The following is a 16,966-nucleotide window of genomic DNA, read 5'->3' as shown; positions in this document are numbered from 1 at the left end:
CTTCTGTTTTCTGAATTGTCTTGATTTTTTTCTACTACTTATGTTTCTTTTGAACAGATATGACTCATACATGGAATCAGAAAACTTCTTTATTTTGTCTTTTCCTGTCCTTTTAGAATTCACTCAGTGGGGAATGTTTGCTCCTCTCTCCTAAATAAAAATTTGGACAGTCCTGTGTCTTTTCTGATTACTCTTAATAAATAATTCTAAACAGAAAGTCAGTTTAAGACACAAAACACAAAACTAAGTCCTTAGGTAATTCAGTCTGTGTAATAGCTAAAGCTTCCAACTTATTTAGAGTCAGCTACTCTCTCCCCTGATAGGTCCTTTAAGCTGCAGGAGACCAGGGCAGGGGTTTATGGCCTTTTATCTGTCCTTTCCTGCCTTTGGCATCCACCACCCTCACTCCTATTGCTAATCCTGATATCTGATCCCTCCAGAATTGAAACAGGTATGGAAGGAGATGAGACTGGAGGGCACGAAAGTTCTAACTTGTCTCTTGTCTCTGCTGTTATAAATTTGCTTTATACTCTCTGGGCCTGGCAGATGTTTAACTCTGACTTTTTTTTCTTCTTGGATGCTTTTATGGGTTCAATATAGGTCCAGTTGTAAACTCTTGATTGCTTTTCACATGCCTTGGCTGGTTGTTTCCCCGTGGCACATTTCTTTGAGGATCCATTTCACACAGGTTCTTTTTTGCAGGGTTTACATTGTTCCTCCTGGTGATCTCTTAGAAATGATTATAATTATTCTGGATCATCTCTTTTACTCACATTTTCATATACGGACCATGGGAAACTTGCACCTTCCTTGCACTCAGTGGGACTGAAGTTGATTTTCAGGTACATCTGTATAAAGGATGCCATCTCCTGTGGACTTTTTCCAAGGATGAGTCAAATACCATCAACCATATCTCACTAATGGCAGGGGACACATATCTAGCTCTCTGAGTAGTCCCATTGAAATTCCTCTCTTGGCCTGAGGTTAGCAGGAATCATACCTCATCCCTTTTGGAGGTGGTGTTCGAACACCCATAGCACAGTTTTCTCCAAAGAAATCCCTCTCTCAATTTCCCTTCCTCTTTATCTGTTTGTATCCTCAGCGTGAGTGAAGAGTTCAAGAGTTATGAAAACAGTTCATGGCTACTTTGAAGGATGTCTTGCAGCTCAATTTGGAATTTGATATCTATTCCATCTTGATTCCTTACATCTTGTTATATTTGTCTTTGCCCAATGCTGCTGGTCTTTGGTTGTCCATTTCCTTTTTGAGAATGAGACACTAAAATGCTAATTTGAAGCTCTGTGGATATAGGCAGAACTTGTTGACTGGTGGACTCAACTGTATGGTACTCAGATAGGATACTCTGGCCATTTTGCTGGAGGGCCCCTGAATATTAATATTTTAGTTATCTTGAATCAATTCTACTGAAGAGATGTTCTCTCCAACAGCATTATGAGAATTAAAAAAAGAGATTGGAAGATGGGGTTTTCACCATTTATCACATCAACTGTTATTTAATGCCCATTTTTCAGTAGAAAGCTTGACTTCTTTCCTTATGGTGCCCAGTACCCTGATCACTGAGATTCTCTGACTTGACATTTCCAGAATTAATCACTGTATCTTATGGTAGGGTGGGGGATCTGATCTCCTAACAGCTCTTCAGACTTGCAACCAACCAATCCTATTTCCAGCCTCGATGACTATTTTGCGCGTGCAGTTCCTGAACCCCTCTGATGTTATGAGCTCCAGATGGCTTGAATTTTATTGGCACCTCCCCTCTGTAGAGATATAGGTTTTAGTTTCCTTGTTTTTGCCAAGCTGGTTGTCACTCATGCTTACTTTAAATTTTGGAAAATTTTATTGGTATCTCATTTGTAGCATCTCTTTTTCTTTTCTCTTTTTCTTATGGGTTTTTCTGTTTTAAATAATTCTTTATCTGTCATGTTAGTAATGTTTCAAGAGTGAGTGAAGAAAATTCCACATGTTGAGTCCCTCACCAACATGGAAACTCTCCTAAATATCAGGCATTTTATTATGTATATTTCTAACTCTTGTTCATTTAATCCCCACCACAACCTTTAGAGAGTTATTTTATTCCGTATCTTACCTAGTTGCAGATGAAAACACTGAACCTCAGAGGTAAAGTGATTTTCTTACAGTCATACAACTAGAAAGTCAAAGAGATTTGAAATTTAAACTTGGGTCTTATTTCTGCAGGTTCCCTGTTTTTTCTACATCAAAACTGTCCTTTGATGGAGACTCGATTCTTCTTCTGCTACTGGATCTTTTCGCTTTCTTAGCACCAGTCTGATACATTTTATTTGAAGATAGAACTAGATCGAGCAGCACTGATAGAATCCACTAATACAGTGCTTTGTAGTAATTTACTTATTCACTGAAGCTTGTTCAGTGCTTTTCACAACTCATTAGGTCTTTCATTTCTAGATTGCACTTTAGTTAAGCCACATTTTTCATTGTGATTTGATCGAAAGCATATTAAAGTGTGTCATGGTTAAGTTTATATTGTATTGGTAGCCTCAGAAGCCTGAGAGTGACTTGAGTAGAACAGTCAGCAAGCGAACGGTGCCTGTGGGTGATTATGATGTAGAAGTTGCGTGAGAGCAGAACGACAGAATATAGACATATTTCAAACAGAAATTTAATTATATACAAAAGAAAAATTATCCTATCTGTAAGATGACCAGAAAGCACCATAAAGATACCTCGTTTTCACTGTTCTTGACTTAGGCCCCTTCTAAACAGACAAGGCTGATTGGGTCATTTATGACTTTACATAGATAGAAGCCACACATAAGACATATTTATTGAGACAACTGACAAAAAAGGCCATTTATTAATCAGAAGCTCCTCTTAAGCTGTATTTTTGCTTTTATCCTTCACTTTCTGTAAATGGGTCTCCTACTATATGGTTAGTCCATTAATTAGGTGGCATCCTGCCTTACCCTATGTCACATAGCTACACACAAAGTTTCTATAATGACAGCTTAGCCCCTGAGCCTCCTGGGAAATTAAATTCACCTGCATTTTTGTTTCAGTTCAGAAAATTATTCTTTGAGGCTCAAGTTTCTAAGCACATCAGGCCTTAGCATCCTCCCATAGGGACCAGGTCCTCGGTACCTACGTCTTTCTTTTTAATTGTTCATTATCCAGGCCATGCAGGTGCTCCCTAATTCCCCCTGTGGTTAAGAGCCTCACAAGAGTGTAAATGCTCTCCCTCTCCCTGTGACACTTTTAATTGTTAGTGTCTCTCATCCATCCTCCAGAGGTAATTGGCCCCAGAGAGCCTCTAGGAAAGTAAGTGCTGAAACTTTCTCAATTTATTGGATTACTGAATGCAAGGGTATCACAGCAAGTTTGGCTGATTGCTTTTAATTTCTCTCCCAGGACTCACCTGAGTTGAAACAGAGGCTGTTACTTCCCTGCTGTCTCATTCTTGAGATCAGCTACCCTGCAAATGCCTAGATGAGGGTCATTCCTGGGTCAGTTGGCATGTCTTATAATTTTCTCAAGTAACACTTAACTTATAGGCAAGCTCAGTTTTATTTCATTTATTTTACGAAGCATCAGCATCACTTGGGGACTCCTCAGAAATGCAAATTCTTTGGCCCCATCCCAGACCTACTGAATCAGAAACTCTGAGGATAGGACCCAGAAATTTGCATATTGACAAGCTCTCCAGGTGATGGATCCATGCTAAAGTTAGAGAAAGACTGTGCTGCCCAACAGCAAGAAAGATGGTTGTGGGTGTTGGTTTATTTTTCTTAAATCGTAGGCCTTCCTACATTCAGTTACATTTGATCAGACTCTAGACATTCTTTGACAAGGTGAAGAAAGTGAGCTCTACTGTGTCTCAGGGGTATAGAAGAACAATATAAGACAGTTTATAAATTATTAGTTTAAATTCTTAGATAAATAGGCCTTAGAAGTCTGTTAAATTGTCTCCTTTTCAAGAACAGCATAGTTGAACAAGGCAAAGCATATCAAAAAGTGACCAGCGATAGCAGAGGAACTATGGCTGCATAATTTAGGTCCCAATGCCTGGCTGCTCCTATTACCTTTTTAAAATCTGGCTGCTACGATCAAAGAGTATTTCTAGAAATAACGTTCTTCCTGGGCTGCTTTCCAATCTACTGTGCATGCTTTGCTTCCATGCTATTTTAGTGGCACACAGGTAGAGCTCTCATTCCAAAATTGTTGGCTTATGATATTTGGACTCACTGATACTGAGTTCAGTTCCCACAAAGAGGTCAAGGGCAGGATGCATTTAAGTTAGGGGTGTGACATCCAAGTTAGGCTTTGAAGGTAGGCTTAGATTTGAATCTCAGCTCCTCCACTGACTAGTTGGTTACATGTAATTTCTCTTAGATTTCCTTTTGGGAGGGTTGCTGTAAAGAATCTAATTTAAATTTAGTACTGTAGGTAAAACTCTCAGTTGGAACCAGTACAAAGCAGGTGATAACAGAAATGGGATTGCTAATAATCATCTTAGGTAGGCTCTCCAAGTAATGTCAAGGAGCGTTCTTCACAGAAAAGTTCACTTGTTTATACGTGTTCTAGTTAATCCTGGAGTGAGACTCTAAACAACAACATATTCTGGAGCTGATGGTCTCAGTTTTGCTATTGTAATATTGTTTCCATGTCTGCTCATTCAATAAATATTTGTTGAGCAAATCCTATGTATGTGTCAGGTACTATTCTAGGTACTGAGGCTACAGTGACAAAAAACGAAGTTCCCCCCTCATGGTACATATGTTCTAGTGAGGAAGACAGGCAATAATCAAACCAGCCAACTAAATAACTAACTAACTTTGTATGTTAGGTGAGAGAGAGAGAGAGAGAGAGAGTGATAGGGTGCTATTTGAAATAGAGTGGTTAGGGCAGTTGCTCTCTTAAGCAGACCCCTGGGTTAAGTGAAGGACCAAACCATCTGGGTAGCATGAGGAAGTGATTTTCAAAGCAGAGGGAATATGTCACTGAATAAGTGCTTGAAGATGAATTAGTTTATTGTGTTTTTCTTCTTTTAATGTAAAGACAATAAAAAGACATTGCAGAAATTTTCATTTATAACCCATCACCCTGTTTAACTAATGCAACATAAAAAAATTTCTCTACCAATGCTTTCTACGTTTATGAATATTTATGCATGTGTAAGTTATAGTATACCTAAAATTCCTTTTATTTCACCTAAACATTTCTCCATGTTGTCTCATAATTTTATGATAATAATTTTAATAATATACATTATTCAATTAGGATTTTATGCAGATTATAAAAGATTATGTGCCTGAAGATGTTCATTGAATTATTTATAGTTACAAATATTGGAAACAACTGAAATGCGTTCAGAATAGTATATTTAGATTACTTCTTGAGTTTTAGTAGTGCTACAATGAATGTCTGTAAACATCACTTTTTCTTATTTGAATTATTTGTGTGGATTACTTCCTGGGATTCAGATATCTATATCTTTTTTTAAAATTCTTGAATACACATTATCAAATGACTTTCCAATAGAATAATAGCATTCAACTTTATCACCAGGAATATATAAATATATAAATCACTCTGTGTATTTTCCAGCATTGGCTATTTTATTTAACGCTGTTTTTACTATTTAGCTACAATTAGAAATTAAACTACTAATTAGCAAAAATTAGAACTCCATAGATTTCTTTTGAGTTTCATGGCTTACTCATAATGTTGAACATATTATCACTAAAAGTATTTCTTCTTTCAGTGTTTTAGAGATTGTTTGTTGTTTCCTTAGTTTATAAAACAATAATTGAAACCATATATACATTTCAGAACACTTTGTATTTGCTATACTTTTCCTGAGGTGTAATTAGCAATTATTTTCCTCAGTTTTCCCTTTATCTTGGCTTTGCTTATGTTGTTTTTTGGTCATCCGTAAGTCATTCATATATATTTTTAATGTGGCTAAATTTATTAATCTTTAACTTGCTTTTGAAATTTGAGCCATTTTAATGACAGTTTTCTTATTCCCTGCTTAAAGAGGAATCCATCCATTTTTAATTCAAGTATTTGTATGATTTGAATTATTATGTATAGATCTTAAATCCATTTGGAAATTATTATTTAACAGTGTTTTATTTCTAAGTATTAGGCACTTTTGTCCAGGTGCTGTTTCAGATAGTAGAGATATAATGTGACAAGACAAACAACATCTAGTTTCTTTCAAAGCTAATGTTCCAGTGAGGGAAGACAGACCACAAAGATGATTTCAGATAATGGTAAATGCTATAAAGACAGTTAAAAAAATGAAGTGATAGATTCGGGCTGAACAGATGCCTCTCTGATAAGATGATATTTGAGCTGATTTCTGAATCACAAGATGAGACTAGCCTATCGAGACCTGGGGCAGAAGTCTGCAGGCCAAGAGAATGCCTAGTACAGATGCATCAAGGGGGAATAGATCTTAACACTTATTAAATGCTCACTATGAACCAGGCACAATGCTAAAACACTTTACATGCATTATCTCATATATTCCTTAAAACAACTCTTAGGGGTAGGTATCTATTTTGAATATGAGGACCCTGAGGTTGGAAGAATTTAAATTATTGGCCTCATCTCAGCCTTCACTTTGGCTTAAAGTCTCATACTGCAACAGTGAATCCTTGCTTTTGTCTCTTCAGGCTTTCATGAGAAGGACAAGAAGCCATATTGCCGAAAGGATTTCTTAGCCATGTTCTCACCCAAGTGTGGTGGCTGCAACCGCCCAGTGTTGGAAAACTATCTTTCAGCCATGGACACTGTCTGGCATCCTGAGTGCTTTGTTTGTGGGGTCTGTATACTTACTTATTTATCTTTTGGGTATTGGAGAAGTCAGGGGTTCTCCTCTCGGAGAGGCAGAGCTGCAACTGGTCAGAGGGTTCACAGCTCAGGATCAAGGATTGATGTGGGCTTCCTAAAGGAGACACAAAGCACAGCATCCATTGTGGGCATTTGCTTCTCCGTTTTGCAAGTGGGTGATATTCTGGTCTCCATTTGTCAAGGACCCGAGTGAGTTCCTGCAACTGGCAGGTAACTTGCAGGAACTGCAAGGCTGAAAGCTTTACTTTGCTGATGATTTACTTCTTCACATCTGCATTCCTTTCCTTTCTCTTCTTTCTGTCCCTCCAGGACTGCTTCAGTAGCTTTTCTACTGGCTCCTTTTTTGAGCTGGATGGACGTCCCTTCTGTGAGCTCCATTACCATCACCGCCGAGGAACCCTCTGCCATGGATGTGGGCAGCCCATCACTGGCCGCTGCATCAGTGCCATGGGCCACAAGTTCCATCCTGAGCACTTCGTGTGTGCTTTCTGCCTGACGCAGTTGTCGAAGGGCATCTTCAGGGAACAGAACGACAAGACCTATTGTCTACCCTGCTTCAATAAGCTCTTCCCGTTGTAATCTTAGCTGAACCCACAGCCTCTTCAGATCCCCTCTAAAATGTAAACCAAGAGACGAAAGAGTACACTTGTTGTTACTGACCTTCTGCTCAATAGGCTTGTAGAGAAAGTAAAGGTGATGAACAAAGAAGGGGACTTCTAGATGTTACATGACTAAGCTTGTAGACTTAAGTTTTAGATTTCTAGTCTTTTTTTATTTTTAATTAGGTACTTGAATTTAGATCTGGGTCCTGTTGTCTAGTGCCTCTGCAGATGTATTTTCCACATGCATACATTGATTCCATCCCTGGTTTTCTCAGACTTCTCCATTTTTATGCCTATGATGGCCCTGCTCATATCTTGTCTCCTTTGGCCCTCATCACTGTCCCTTTTCAAGCTTTCCACGTTTCCCTGTGACTCATTTTCCCATAATCACTGCTGCAGACTTTATTTTGCTGTTAGGAATCGTGATCCTACTCTTAAGTTTTTTGCATCTCCCTTCAGTATATTTCTCTTTTTCAAGAGGAAGTAGATTTTAACTGAACAACTTTAAATTCTGACATCATTGACAAATAAAATGGCTTTCGGTTTTAATAACTCATTGTCATGTTTGGAGACAAACTTTCTGCTTCCCATGTTCTATGCTAGGCAGTATGTGTAATTAAATTTGTATCATATGTCTTGTTACTTTCATACAATGAGCGCTTTTTTTAATCAAAAGAAATTAAAAAGAGGGACTCCTATTCCCCAGTAACTTCCTGCTTAATTTGGGCCTATAACATTCCTTTTGTTTTATTTTTTGCACTTAGATGATTGAATCATCTTGAAAGATGGCAAAGATTCTTAAAATTGTTTTCTCACTTTGTTTACATAAGGAGAAAAACTGAATCTCCGTGAGGCGTTTGCAAGTTCATTTTTGCATATGTTTGTGTATCTCCAAACTCATCAAATTATATACATTAAATATGTCTAGTTTTCTTGTATATCAATTATGTCTCAATAAAGCTGTTTTAAAAAATGAAACATGCATCTACCTAAACTTCACAATTGTCTCATGGCTGTTCTTAGAACATCTCTGAAGAAAGATGCTATAAAAGATCATTTGATCATTTTCCAGTTTGGATTAGGAAATCCAAGCCCCAAAGAAAAATCTCCACTTATTTGTTCCTCTGCAAGATATTATAAGTAAATTTGTAGAAAAGCTTCTCGGGTTATTAAAGAATATGACTTTCTCATCTCCTATCTCAAGTAAGCTTCAGAAGGAGTCATGCTTCCTCAAAAGAGGTAGTGTTCAGATTGGTGCTATATCTTACTTACCATGGTCTTAAAAATAATTGTATGATTATTTGTTATAAAAAAAAAAAGACAGTTTAGGGGCAGACCCAGTGGCGTAGTGGTTAAGTTTGTGTGCTCCACTTTGGCCCCCCAGGGTTAGTGGGTTTGGATCCCGGGTGTGGACTTATGTACTGCTTATCAGGCCATGCTGTGGCAGCATCCCACACACAAACTAGAGGAGGATACACAGATGTTAGCTCAGTGCCAATCTTCCTCAAGCAAAAAGAGGAAGATTGGCAACAGATGTTAGTTCAAGGATAATCTTCCTCACCGACAAACCCAGAAAAATCAAAAAACAGTCTAAATTACTGAGGGAAACTCCTTCACTGGAGGAATTTTTAAAAATAGGTCCAACTTTGGTGTCTTTAGATTGGAATGGGAACAGAAGTTCTGGGAGAAGTGATGGATTAAATGATTCTTGTCAAGCTTTATTGTATCTATCTCTGTTGGAATGGGTGATCAAGGGATTTTGAGAGTTAAAAGAAAGTGGTAACAGTTAATTCTATAAAATAGGAATTCCAAATGTGTATGGGAGGCCACACAGGGAGCTGTCTGGCCTCATGTCCTGTTTGCTTGGCTGAGAGTACCAGACTAAGCAAAATATGCATTCAACTTCTAAACATCCTCTTTACAGTGTCCTCACTCTGTGATGTCACATGCAGGTGTTAATATGGCAGTCTTCATGGTTGCCTTGGCAATAGGACAAAGTAAACTTGGGGTTTTAGCCCTTAAGAAAGAATGTTCAGGTACTAAAACTTTTTTTTTAAGGACTAGCTGTTTTGAAATTATAGTAGAACCTAAATATTTAAAAAGGTCAGACAAAAGCCAGAGTTCACTAAGCTGAAATTAAGCGAAGAGTTTTCCCTCTCCCAATGAATGTAAGTGGTTATATTTGTTCAAAAAGAGATGCTGCCTTCATGATCAGTGTTTTAGCAGCAAGGAAACCACGCACAAGTAAAACATTGTCCTTAAACAGAAACATTCGTGGGCCTGCCAGGTGGCGCAGCAGTTAAGTTCACTCCTTCTGCTTTGGTGGCCCAGGGTTTGCTGGTTCAGATCCTAGGTGCAGACATGCCACTGCTTAGCCAGCCATGCTGTGGCAGGCGTCCCACATATAAAGTAGAGGAAGATGGGCATGGATGTTAGCTCAGGGCCAGTCTTGTCAGCAAAAAAGAGCGGGATTGGCAGCAGATGTTAGCTCAGGGATAATCTTCATGAAAAAAGAAAAGAACCCAGAAATATTCAAACTGATCACCTAGCTGCTTACTCTTGGTTCTGAGTTACTTCTAGCTTTTAGAAAATAAACCTACCTTTAAAGGACAGGGGTTTTCTACCAGTGAGTATGTATATATATATATATATGAATTTGCTGTAGACTGGGAACATTCTCAAAGAGGAATCCCCCAATTAGTTTGACCAATTATTCTTTGGAATAAGTGTAGCGTCCTCCAAGGTGATATTTTCATAAAGACAGCAATTATTTTTCCAAATAGGTTCTAGCATGCACTTCTAGGATTGTCAGAAGGCTGCCAGCCACATGCTCCCTTTTTCGTGACCAGTAGAGGGAGAAAGAGTATTTTTCTCTAGCTTCGCAAGCAAAAGTCCTGAGATTCGTCCTCACTGGATGAGCTTAGGTCACATACCCACCAGTGATTTTTGCCCAGGGAATGGATTGTGCAGCTTGGCTTAAACCAAACTGGACAATTCCTGACATTAGAGGCAGAACTAAGTTCCTGAAAACACAAGGACTCTGTGGGCGACGTGAATTCTTAAATCTGAGTACTGATAAGGGGGATAATGAATCTTGAATTCATGTAATTATATGTTCAAAAATGAAAGCACTATTAACATGTTTCTGAGTTTCAAGGTAATACAGAAGGTAAGCAAGTAGATATTTCCAGTGCCCCAAGGGAACACGTCTGAGAACTCTACAGAATTCTAAAGCAGAGGAAAACCAGCAATGATGGTGTCATGAGGAACATGTGGCAGAGCTGCCGTCTTCCCTGGGCCCCCAGGGGCACAGCGTTAACAAGTATGAAAAGCAGCTTCGGTCTGGTAATCTGAAAAGGGAGATCTTCCAGCTGAAATAAAGGTGAGAAAAAGTAACAGTTTTCTTTAAAGGGAAGGGTCTTAGGGGTAAGCAGGTCCTTAATAAGGGCAATGGTGGCAGCCACTAAAATACAGGACTGAAAAACTGACTGCCTGCCTCCAAAATACTGCCAGGGCTGTGTTACTAGATAAAACTCCCTGTCAGGGCAGCATGTAAGTGCTGAATATCCAGAGCTCAAAGTACAAGTGGAAACCTATTGGGAGTCACTGGATGAGAAAGAAAGAAATCTCAGATAAGTTCTGGTGCTTGCTTGTGCTTGTTGCAAATATATAACTTTTCCAGGAGGCAACAATGTCTCAAATCTATCCTGTAAGAAAGAAGACAGGAGGTTCTTCCTCCCTGGTTATGGTAAATGTGATGCGCGGGGTCTGTGAGCTGAAGAGTCGAAAGAAAGATTTCTTGGACTCTCAAGGTCTGGCAGTAGCGCTCTTTTATTTAGAGAATGGTGTGGAATAGCATGGGGACAGGACCCATGGACAGTGAAGAGCTGCTGCCGCTGCTGCATGGGACAGGACCCATGGGCAGTCAGAGCTGCTGCTGCTGCTCATGGAACAGGACCCATGGGCAGTCAGAGCTGCTGCTGCAATGTGTTGAGGGTTAGGGCTAAATTTATAAGGCGTGGGTACGTGACTTATTTTTACTGGAAAAAGAAAAGATGATGTAAAAAGTCATTAAATGGTTTCAGTGCAGATGGGGTCTGGTTATTGCGTGGTCGTATAACTTTAGATATGAATCTGGTCATATAGATCGGCATGTAGGCGAGGATGCCCTGGGCTTCTCTCCCTGGGGCAGCCTTAATCCACACCATAAAATCCATTGGGTCATATAGATCAGCATGTAAGCCACATCACCTTGGGCTTCTTTACCTGGGGCAGCCTTGATCCACATCAAATGCACAGTGCCGAAATCAGTTTCCTGTGGGAAGATAGCTCCTAACTGAGTTTAGTTTCATAGACCAAGGATTCTGGACAATTACATAGATTCAGTGGCATTCTGGCGACAGCAACCCATCTTCCCTTGCTATTTTGTAGATCAAAAAATCTCAGCAAGTACTGTATTCTAGGAACCACGTTTTTGCCTGCATAACTTCCCCATTCCAGTGAGAGATACCTCAGATCAAAGGTGCTGATGAAACAACTCCTGTAGCTGAGAATGAACAAAGAAATCAAAGAGGATTTAACTTCCTTTAAACTTTAACTTAGAGGAAGTGAGACAATTTGATGTTGGATTTTAATGCCTTTGGACTTTGATATGCTATGTTAAATAACATGACTGAACATAATTGGGGATGTGAAATAGAATGGGAGTAAATTTCTCAGCATTATTTTTTTTCAGTCTAGTTTCTCCACAAGGAACCATATCTCTCCCATTTTGGGTCGATGTAGTTAAGTGGGGCTGACTTTACCTATAACTCCTGGGATGCACTCAAATCTCAGGCTGACCAGTACATTCGTCTTCTGGACCAAAGTGATTGGATCAAGGGTAGACATGCGACCCTAGAAAAGCCAATCAGATTGCTCCCCAGAGCCTTTGCTAAATTTATTGGGAACAAGTTATTCTCATTTTGTTAGGATTCTAGCTGTAAGGACAATTTAAAAAAACATTGCTGCTAAGAAGTATATGTATTATCACTTAGGGGCAACCTGCCCAAGAAAGAAGCCAATACAGAGGACAACAGAGCTGAGTCATGAAAAGGTGATGTCTTCTTTTTTATGAGCCACTCAATCTTACCATGTTAACATCTTAACCCCAGACTGGCAAGTTATGTGAGCAAATAAATTCTTTTTTTTCTTAAACCGATATGAGTTGGAATTCTGTCACCGGTTAATTGAGTGAGCAGAACAGACATATTCTCTCTTTTACAAACTTAAAATATTGTGAAAGAATGAAAAATGAATGAGCAAATAAAGTCAGTCGTGGCACAGAATGTACATCACATGTCACAAGGAAAAACAAGTAGACATAAATACTATCTGACCACTTCCCAATGCTTTTTACTTTAGAGCACAGTAAAGAAGAATCCTTGCTCTATGAACGTAAATGGAATGAGGAGCTATCTTCCCACAGGAAATTAATTTAGGTACCATGCATTTACCAGAACCAAGGAGGAGGAACCTCCTGCAAAAACTGTCTCCTTTCTTACAGAATAGATTTGAGACATTGTTGCCTCCTGGAAAATTACAAGGAAACATTTTGTAATTTAAGTCTGAGGCATCCTGTGGATAGCTCATATATTTAGAAAACAAACTTCATGTTCCTGTCTAATTTGTTAGTAAAGTTGAGTCATGTATATCAATATCACTAAGCGGAAAAAAAGGAGGGTGAGTGCTGTTATCCTCTAAGACACAAAAATGTGTTGGAAATCATGTTATACATGCTGCTTTATCTACTGTGCCTCCGTAGAAAACTATTAAATCTTTAATGTTATTGTAATGCTGTGTATTTGTAGTGAAAAATAGTTTAAAAAAACCTCAGTGTCCTACTTGCAAACAAAAAAAGAAAGATAAATTAGAAAATTATAAGAGAATTGGATTTCCACTTATCCTGAAAGTTGGTAGTTGAAGAAAATGGGTTTACAAGAGCTTGAGTAAGAGAAAGAAGATATTTATAGTGATTCCGAGAGGAGATCTTAGGGACATTTTTCAGTGCTTTGGAGAATGAGGGTGGATTTTCATTATGTCCAATAACACTTGGAAAATATGACTTTCCTCTCCAGGGGCTCTTGCATTTTCAGACATGAGATAAGAAATATCGGAGGCTCAAAAATAAAATGAGGAACTTAGATGGAGAGAGATTTTCCTAAAATAATCTGAAAATGTTGAAAGAGATGGAAAGTGGAAGGGGAGAAAGTTACAGGATATTTAAGAGAATGTGTGATCTGGGCAAAGTGAAATTTCCAGAGCTTCTAGCAAAGGAGGAAACATGGGAAACAAGAAGGGTGACATAGAACACACTCTCTGTGAGGAAAAGAAAAGGAGTGGTGGCAGAGGGTGGAGTCTGTCACTCAGGTAATCCCCTTACTAACTACTTATGCTGGAGTGTAGCTTACTTTGTGTTTTCCTAGAAGTGGACCCTGAGACTAGGATTTGTGCACAATAGTCTATTCAGGAGGGGATCTCTGGATGTACAGGTGGGAGAGTGGGGAAAGGAAAAGCGAAGGAAGCAGGCCAATTCAGTGTGCATTAATGAGCAGGTTACTGCTGTGGGAAGTTGGAGATCAATATGCTTGAGGCCGTCTGAGATTTGTTGTAGAACACATGGATATCAACCAATCCCCCTACCCCACCTCTTCCTCCTCTAGCCTGCCCTGTCTGCAGGCTGGACATGCTTCTGTGGCCAAAGAAAGCCCTTAGTCTAAGTCATAGGTACTTGAAAACATCAGTGTGCTTTCAGGAAGAATCAGTGTGCATGCACTGGTGAGTGATAACACACATGGGGTGGGGCGGGTTGGGGGGACTTACAGCATCTCTTGGGGAAAGTTATGAAGGGGTAAGCATATCAAAACAAATTCATAGGAAAGGTCTTCAAATCATTGATAATCACGATACTTTGAATGTGTGATAAGCTATTCATTTGCAAAGCTTTAAAATATTCTCAGCTATAGGAAGCTTAATGCATTTCATCTTGTGTTGTAATGGTGGAGATGATTGAGGAAGGAAGGGAGTGGACAAGAATTATTATTTCCATTTTACTTATGGAAAAAGTGACCAATTACATGAATAAGCCAAGATCACTCAATTTTAGTGATAGCATTAGAACCAGAACCAAAGTTTGTTTAGTCCTTACCTGGGGCACTTTCTCTTATGCTCCACCCTAATAATCTAAAGGACATCTCAGAAATATGGTGCACGAGGTGAATTTTCAAGGGACAAGTCAGGGTACTGGGGCAGGAAAGTGATCCATGTTGTAGTCTACACTGTTTTTGAGTATAGTGGGAAGAAAGTAGCCTTGGCACCAGGCAAATCAAAGTTCAAATGTTGATTCTGCCACTTACAAAACTGTGTAAATCTTGGTTAAGCCATCTTAACTCTCCAAACTTCAGTTTCATAATAATATGCTAAACGTGGGTAATAATACCTCCCACGTGGGTTTGCTGTGGGGATTAACCAAGATAATAAGTGAGAAAGGGTTTTGTAAACCGCCAAGAATCATACATAAAAGGCATTAACAAAATAGTCCAAGAGATGTGTGAAGAAGTCAACATAGCTTCCATCTCTAGCATTTCCATGGAGACTGTGAAACTGTAGCAGGCTTTTAGTTGTTTTTTTTCTCATTTTAGAAATCTTTTTTAAGGCTCAGGATGAAAGCTGATGGAATTGGAAATGCTGCGAGCTTAGGACAAGAGCTTGAGTTTGAGCTCATAATCTTTCTTTGCAGCAACATATTGACAAAGTAATGCTTAAGACGGAATGATTTCCCTGGCACAGGAAATCCATCCAGTTGGCTGCTTCCCACAGATAGGAAACAGCTAACCCAGGTTAAGGAAGCAGAACCATGGGAAAAAAGTTTAGGAACCTTCCAATATTGTGCCTTTCACTGCCTGTGAATGCCCTAACCATAATTTGAGGGAAATTCCCAGGCAAATCCTTGTCATCATTATTATTTGTACTAGTCCGCTAGTCCACCACAACAAAACACCGCAGACTAGGTGGCTGAAACAACAGAAATTTATTTCCTCACAGTTCTGGAGGTTGGAAGTCTTAAGATCAACAGATTTGGTTTCTCCTGAGGCCTCTCTCTTTGGCTTACAGATAACTGCCTTCTCTGTGTCCTCATGTGGCCTTTTCTCTGTACATGCGCCTCTCTAGTGTCTCTTCCTCTTCTTAAAAGGACACTCATCCTGTTGGATTAGGGCCCCTCCCTTATGACCTCATTTAATCTTAATTACCTCTTTAAAGGCCCTATCTCTAAACACAGACACATTGGGGATTAGAAGTTCAGCATATGAATTTTGTGGGGACACAATTCAGTCTATAACATTACTTAAAAGAATGCAGTGGCAAAGGTACAAGTCCACATGCTTTCTGATCACCAGCTAGGTTCGTGTCGCTCTGTTAGCTAATCCCAAACTCACCAACAGGCAAATTTTGGTTGTTTTTTAAAAATAGACACTTTTTTATATCCACAGCCGATGTTAGGCATGTAAATATAGACCCTGCTAAATATTTAATATTATTAAGCTTCTGTGACACAAGTATGGTTTTGAGGCCAGCAACCTCAGCGTCTGTCTTCCTGTCTGTCTGGGTGAGAGCCTGATCTTGTTGGGTATGCACTGCCGCCATTTGTGTCCGCATTTCTAGCAGCTTCTTTTTGGTCAAGGAATATAGTTCTTTTACTCTGCCCTTTTCTAGATTGACGTCTAATTTGATATCTTTTTGGACTTTGATCAGTTCATCCATCACTTGTTATTTTAACTGATGTAGTTCAAGTTTTATTTTCTCATTTTATGCTCTGAGAAATGAAAATTTGCTCTTCTCCAAAATAATCATACCCTTTTTCACATTAGCAATCTGAGACATTATTTGCTGTGGAATTATATGCTACTGCATGGCGACCATGGTGACCATATCTTTTGTAGGCGATATTCATGTTGCCTACCATAATCTTGACCAATTCACACTGGGGACTTAAGATGAAGATTAAGATGAAGAAGAAGATTTAAGATGAGAACATGATCAAACTGGGTTCTAAAGGAGACAGATGAGATGGAAGCAAGAGCCCAGATGAGAGTGTTATCCTTAGGAATAAGGATGGTCCATCTTTTATGATTATATATGCAAATGTGCTGTGATGCAGCTGATGGGTGCTGGTTTCTTTCTCAAAGGTGGGAGGGAGATATATTTCAAGGAGCCAATTTAAAATGTTCCTTTTTATTTTTCATTAGCAAATAAAGCCTCAGGGTTTACAAACCTACAAATAGATAATTTCCCATTTTTGTTTCTAATGAGAAGCATACAGTGCTTTTTTTAAACTACCACATCTGGTGATCTAAATGCTAGTTTGGTGAGTTAAGGACAAATAAATTTTCCTTAAGTGAGCTCCTCCATTAATATCTCTGTGCCTACCCCAATTTACTAAATAGAGTATCAGATGGTATTTGCGTAATTTG

The 16,966-nt window shown here is 39.0% G+C and overlaps 1 protein-coding gene across 7 annotated transcripts in view; it reads left to right on the top strand.

The window, feature by feature from the left end:
- Window positions 1-8,435, top strand: part of LPXN (leupaxin) — a 37,518-nt gene extending 29,083 nt beyond the window's left edge. For all 7 annotated transcript variants that reach the window (XM_008536926.2, XM_008536929.2, XM_070563981.1 and 4 more), the window contains 2 exons: window positions 6,678-6,826; window positions 7,165-8,435. In XM_008536926.2, the coding sequence (XP_008535148.1) occupies window positions 6,678-6,826; window positions 7,165-7,434 (419 nt within the window). In that variant the 3' untranslated portion in view covers window positions 7,435-8,435. The remainder of the gene's footprint in view (window positions 1-6,677; window positions 6,827-7,164) is intronic.
- Window positions 8,436-16,966: the final 8,531 nt, after the last annotated feature.

Source organism: Equus przewalskii, chromosome 11, assembly GCF_037783145.1.
Source record: "Equus przewalskii isolate Varuska chromosome 11, EquPr2, whole genome shotgun sequence".
Taxonomy (NCBI): domain Eukaryota; kingdom Metazoa; phylum Chordata; class Mammalia; order Perissodactyla; family Equidae; genus Equus; species Equus przewalskii.
Note: the sequence above shows the minus strand (reverse complement) of the source record. Positions and strands in the feature narration are given on the sequence as shown.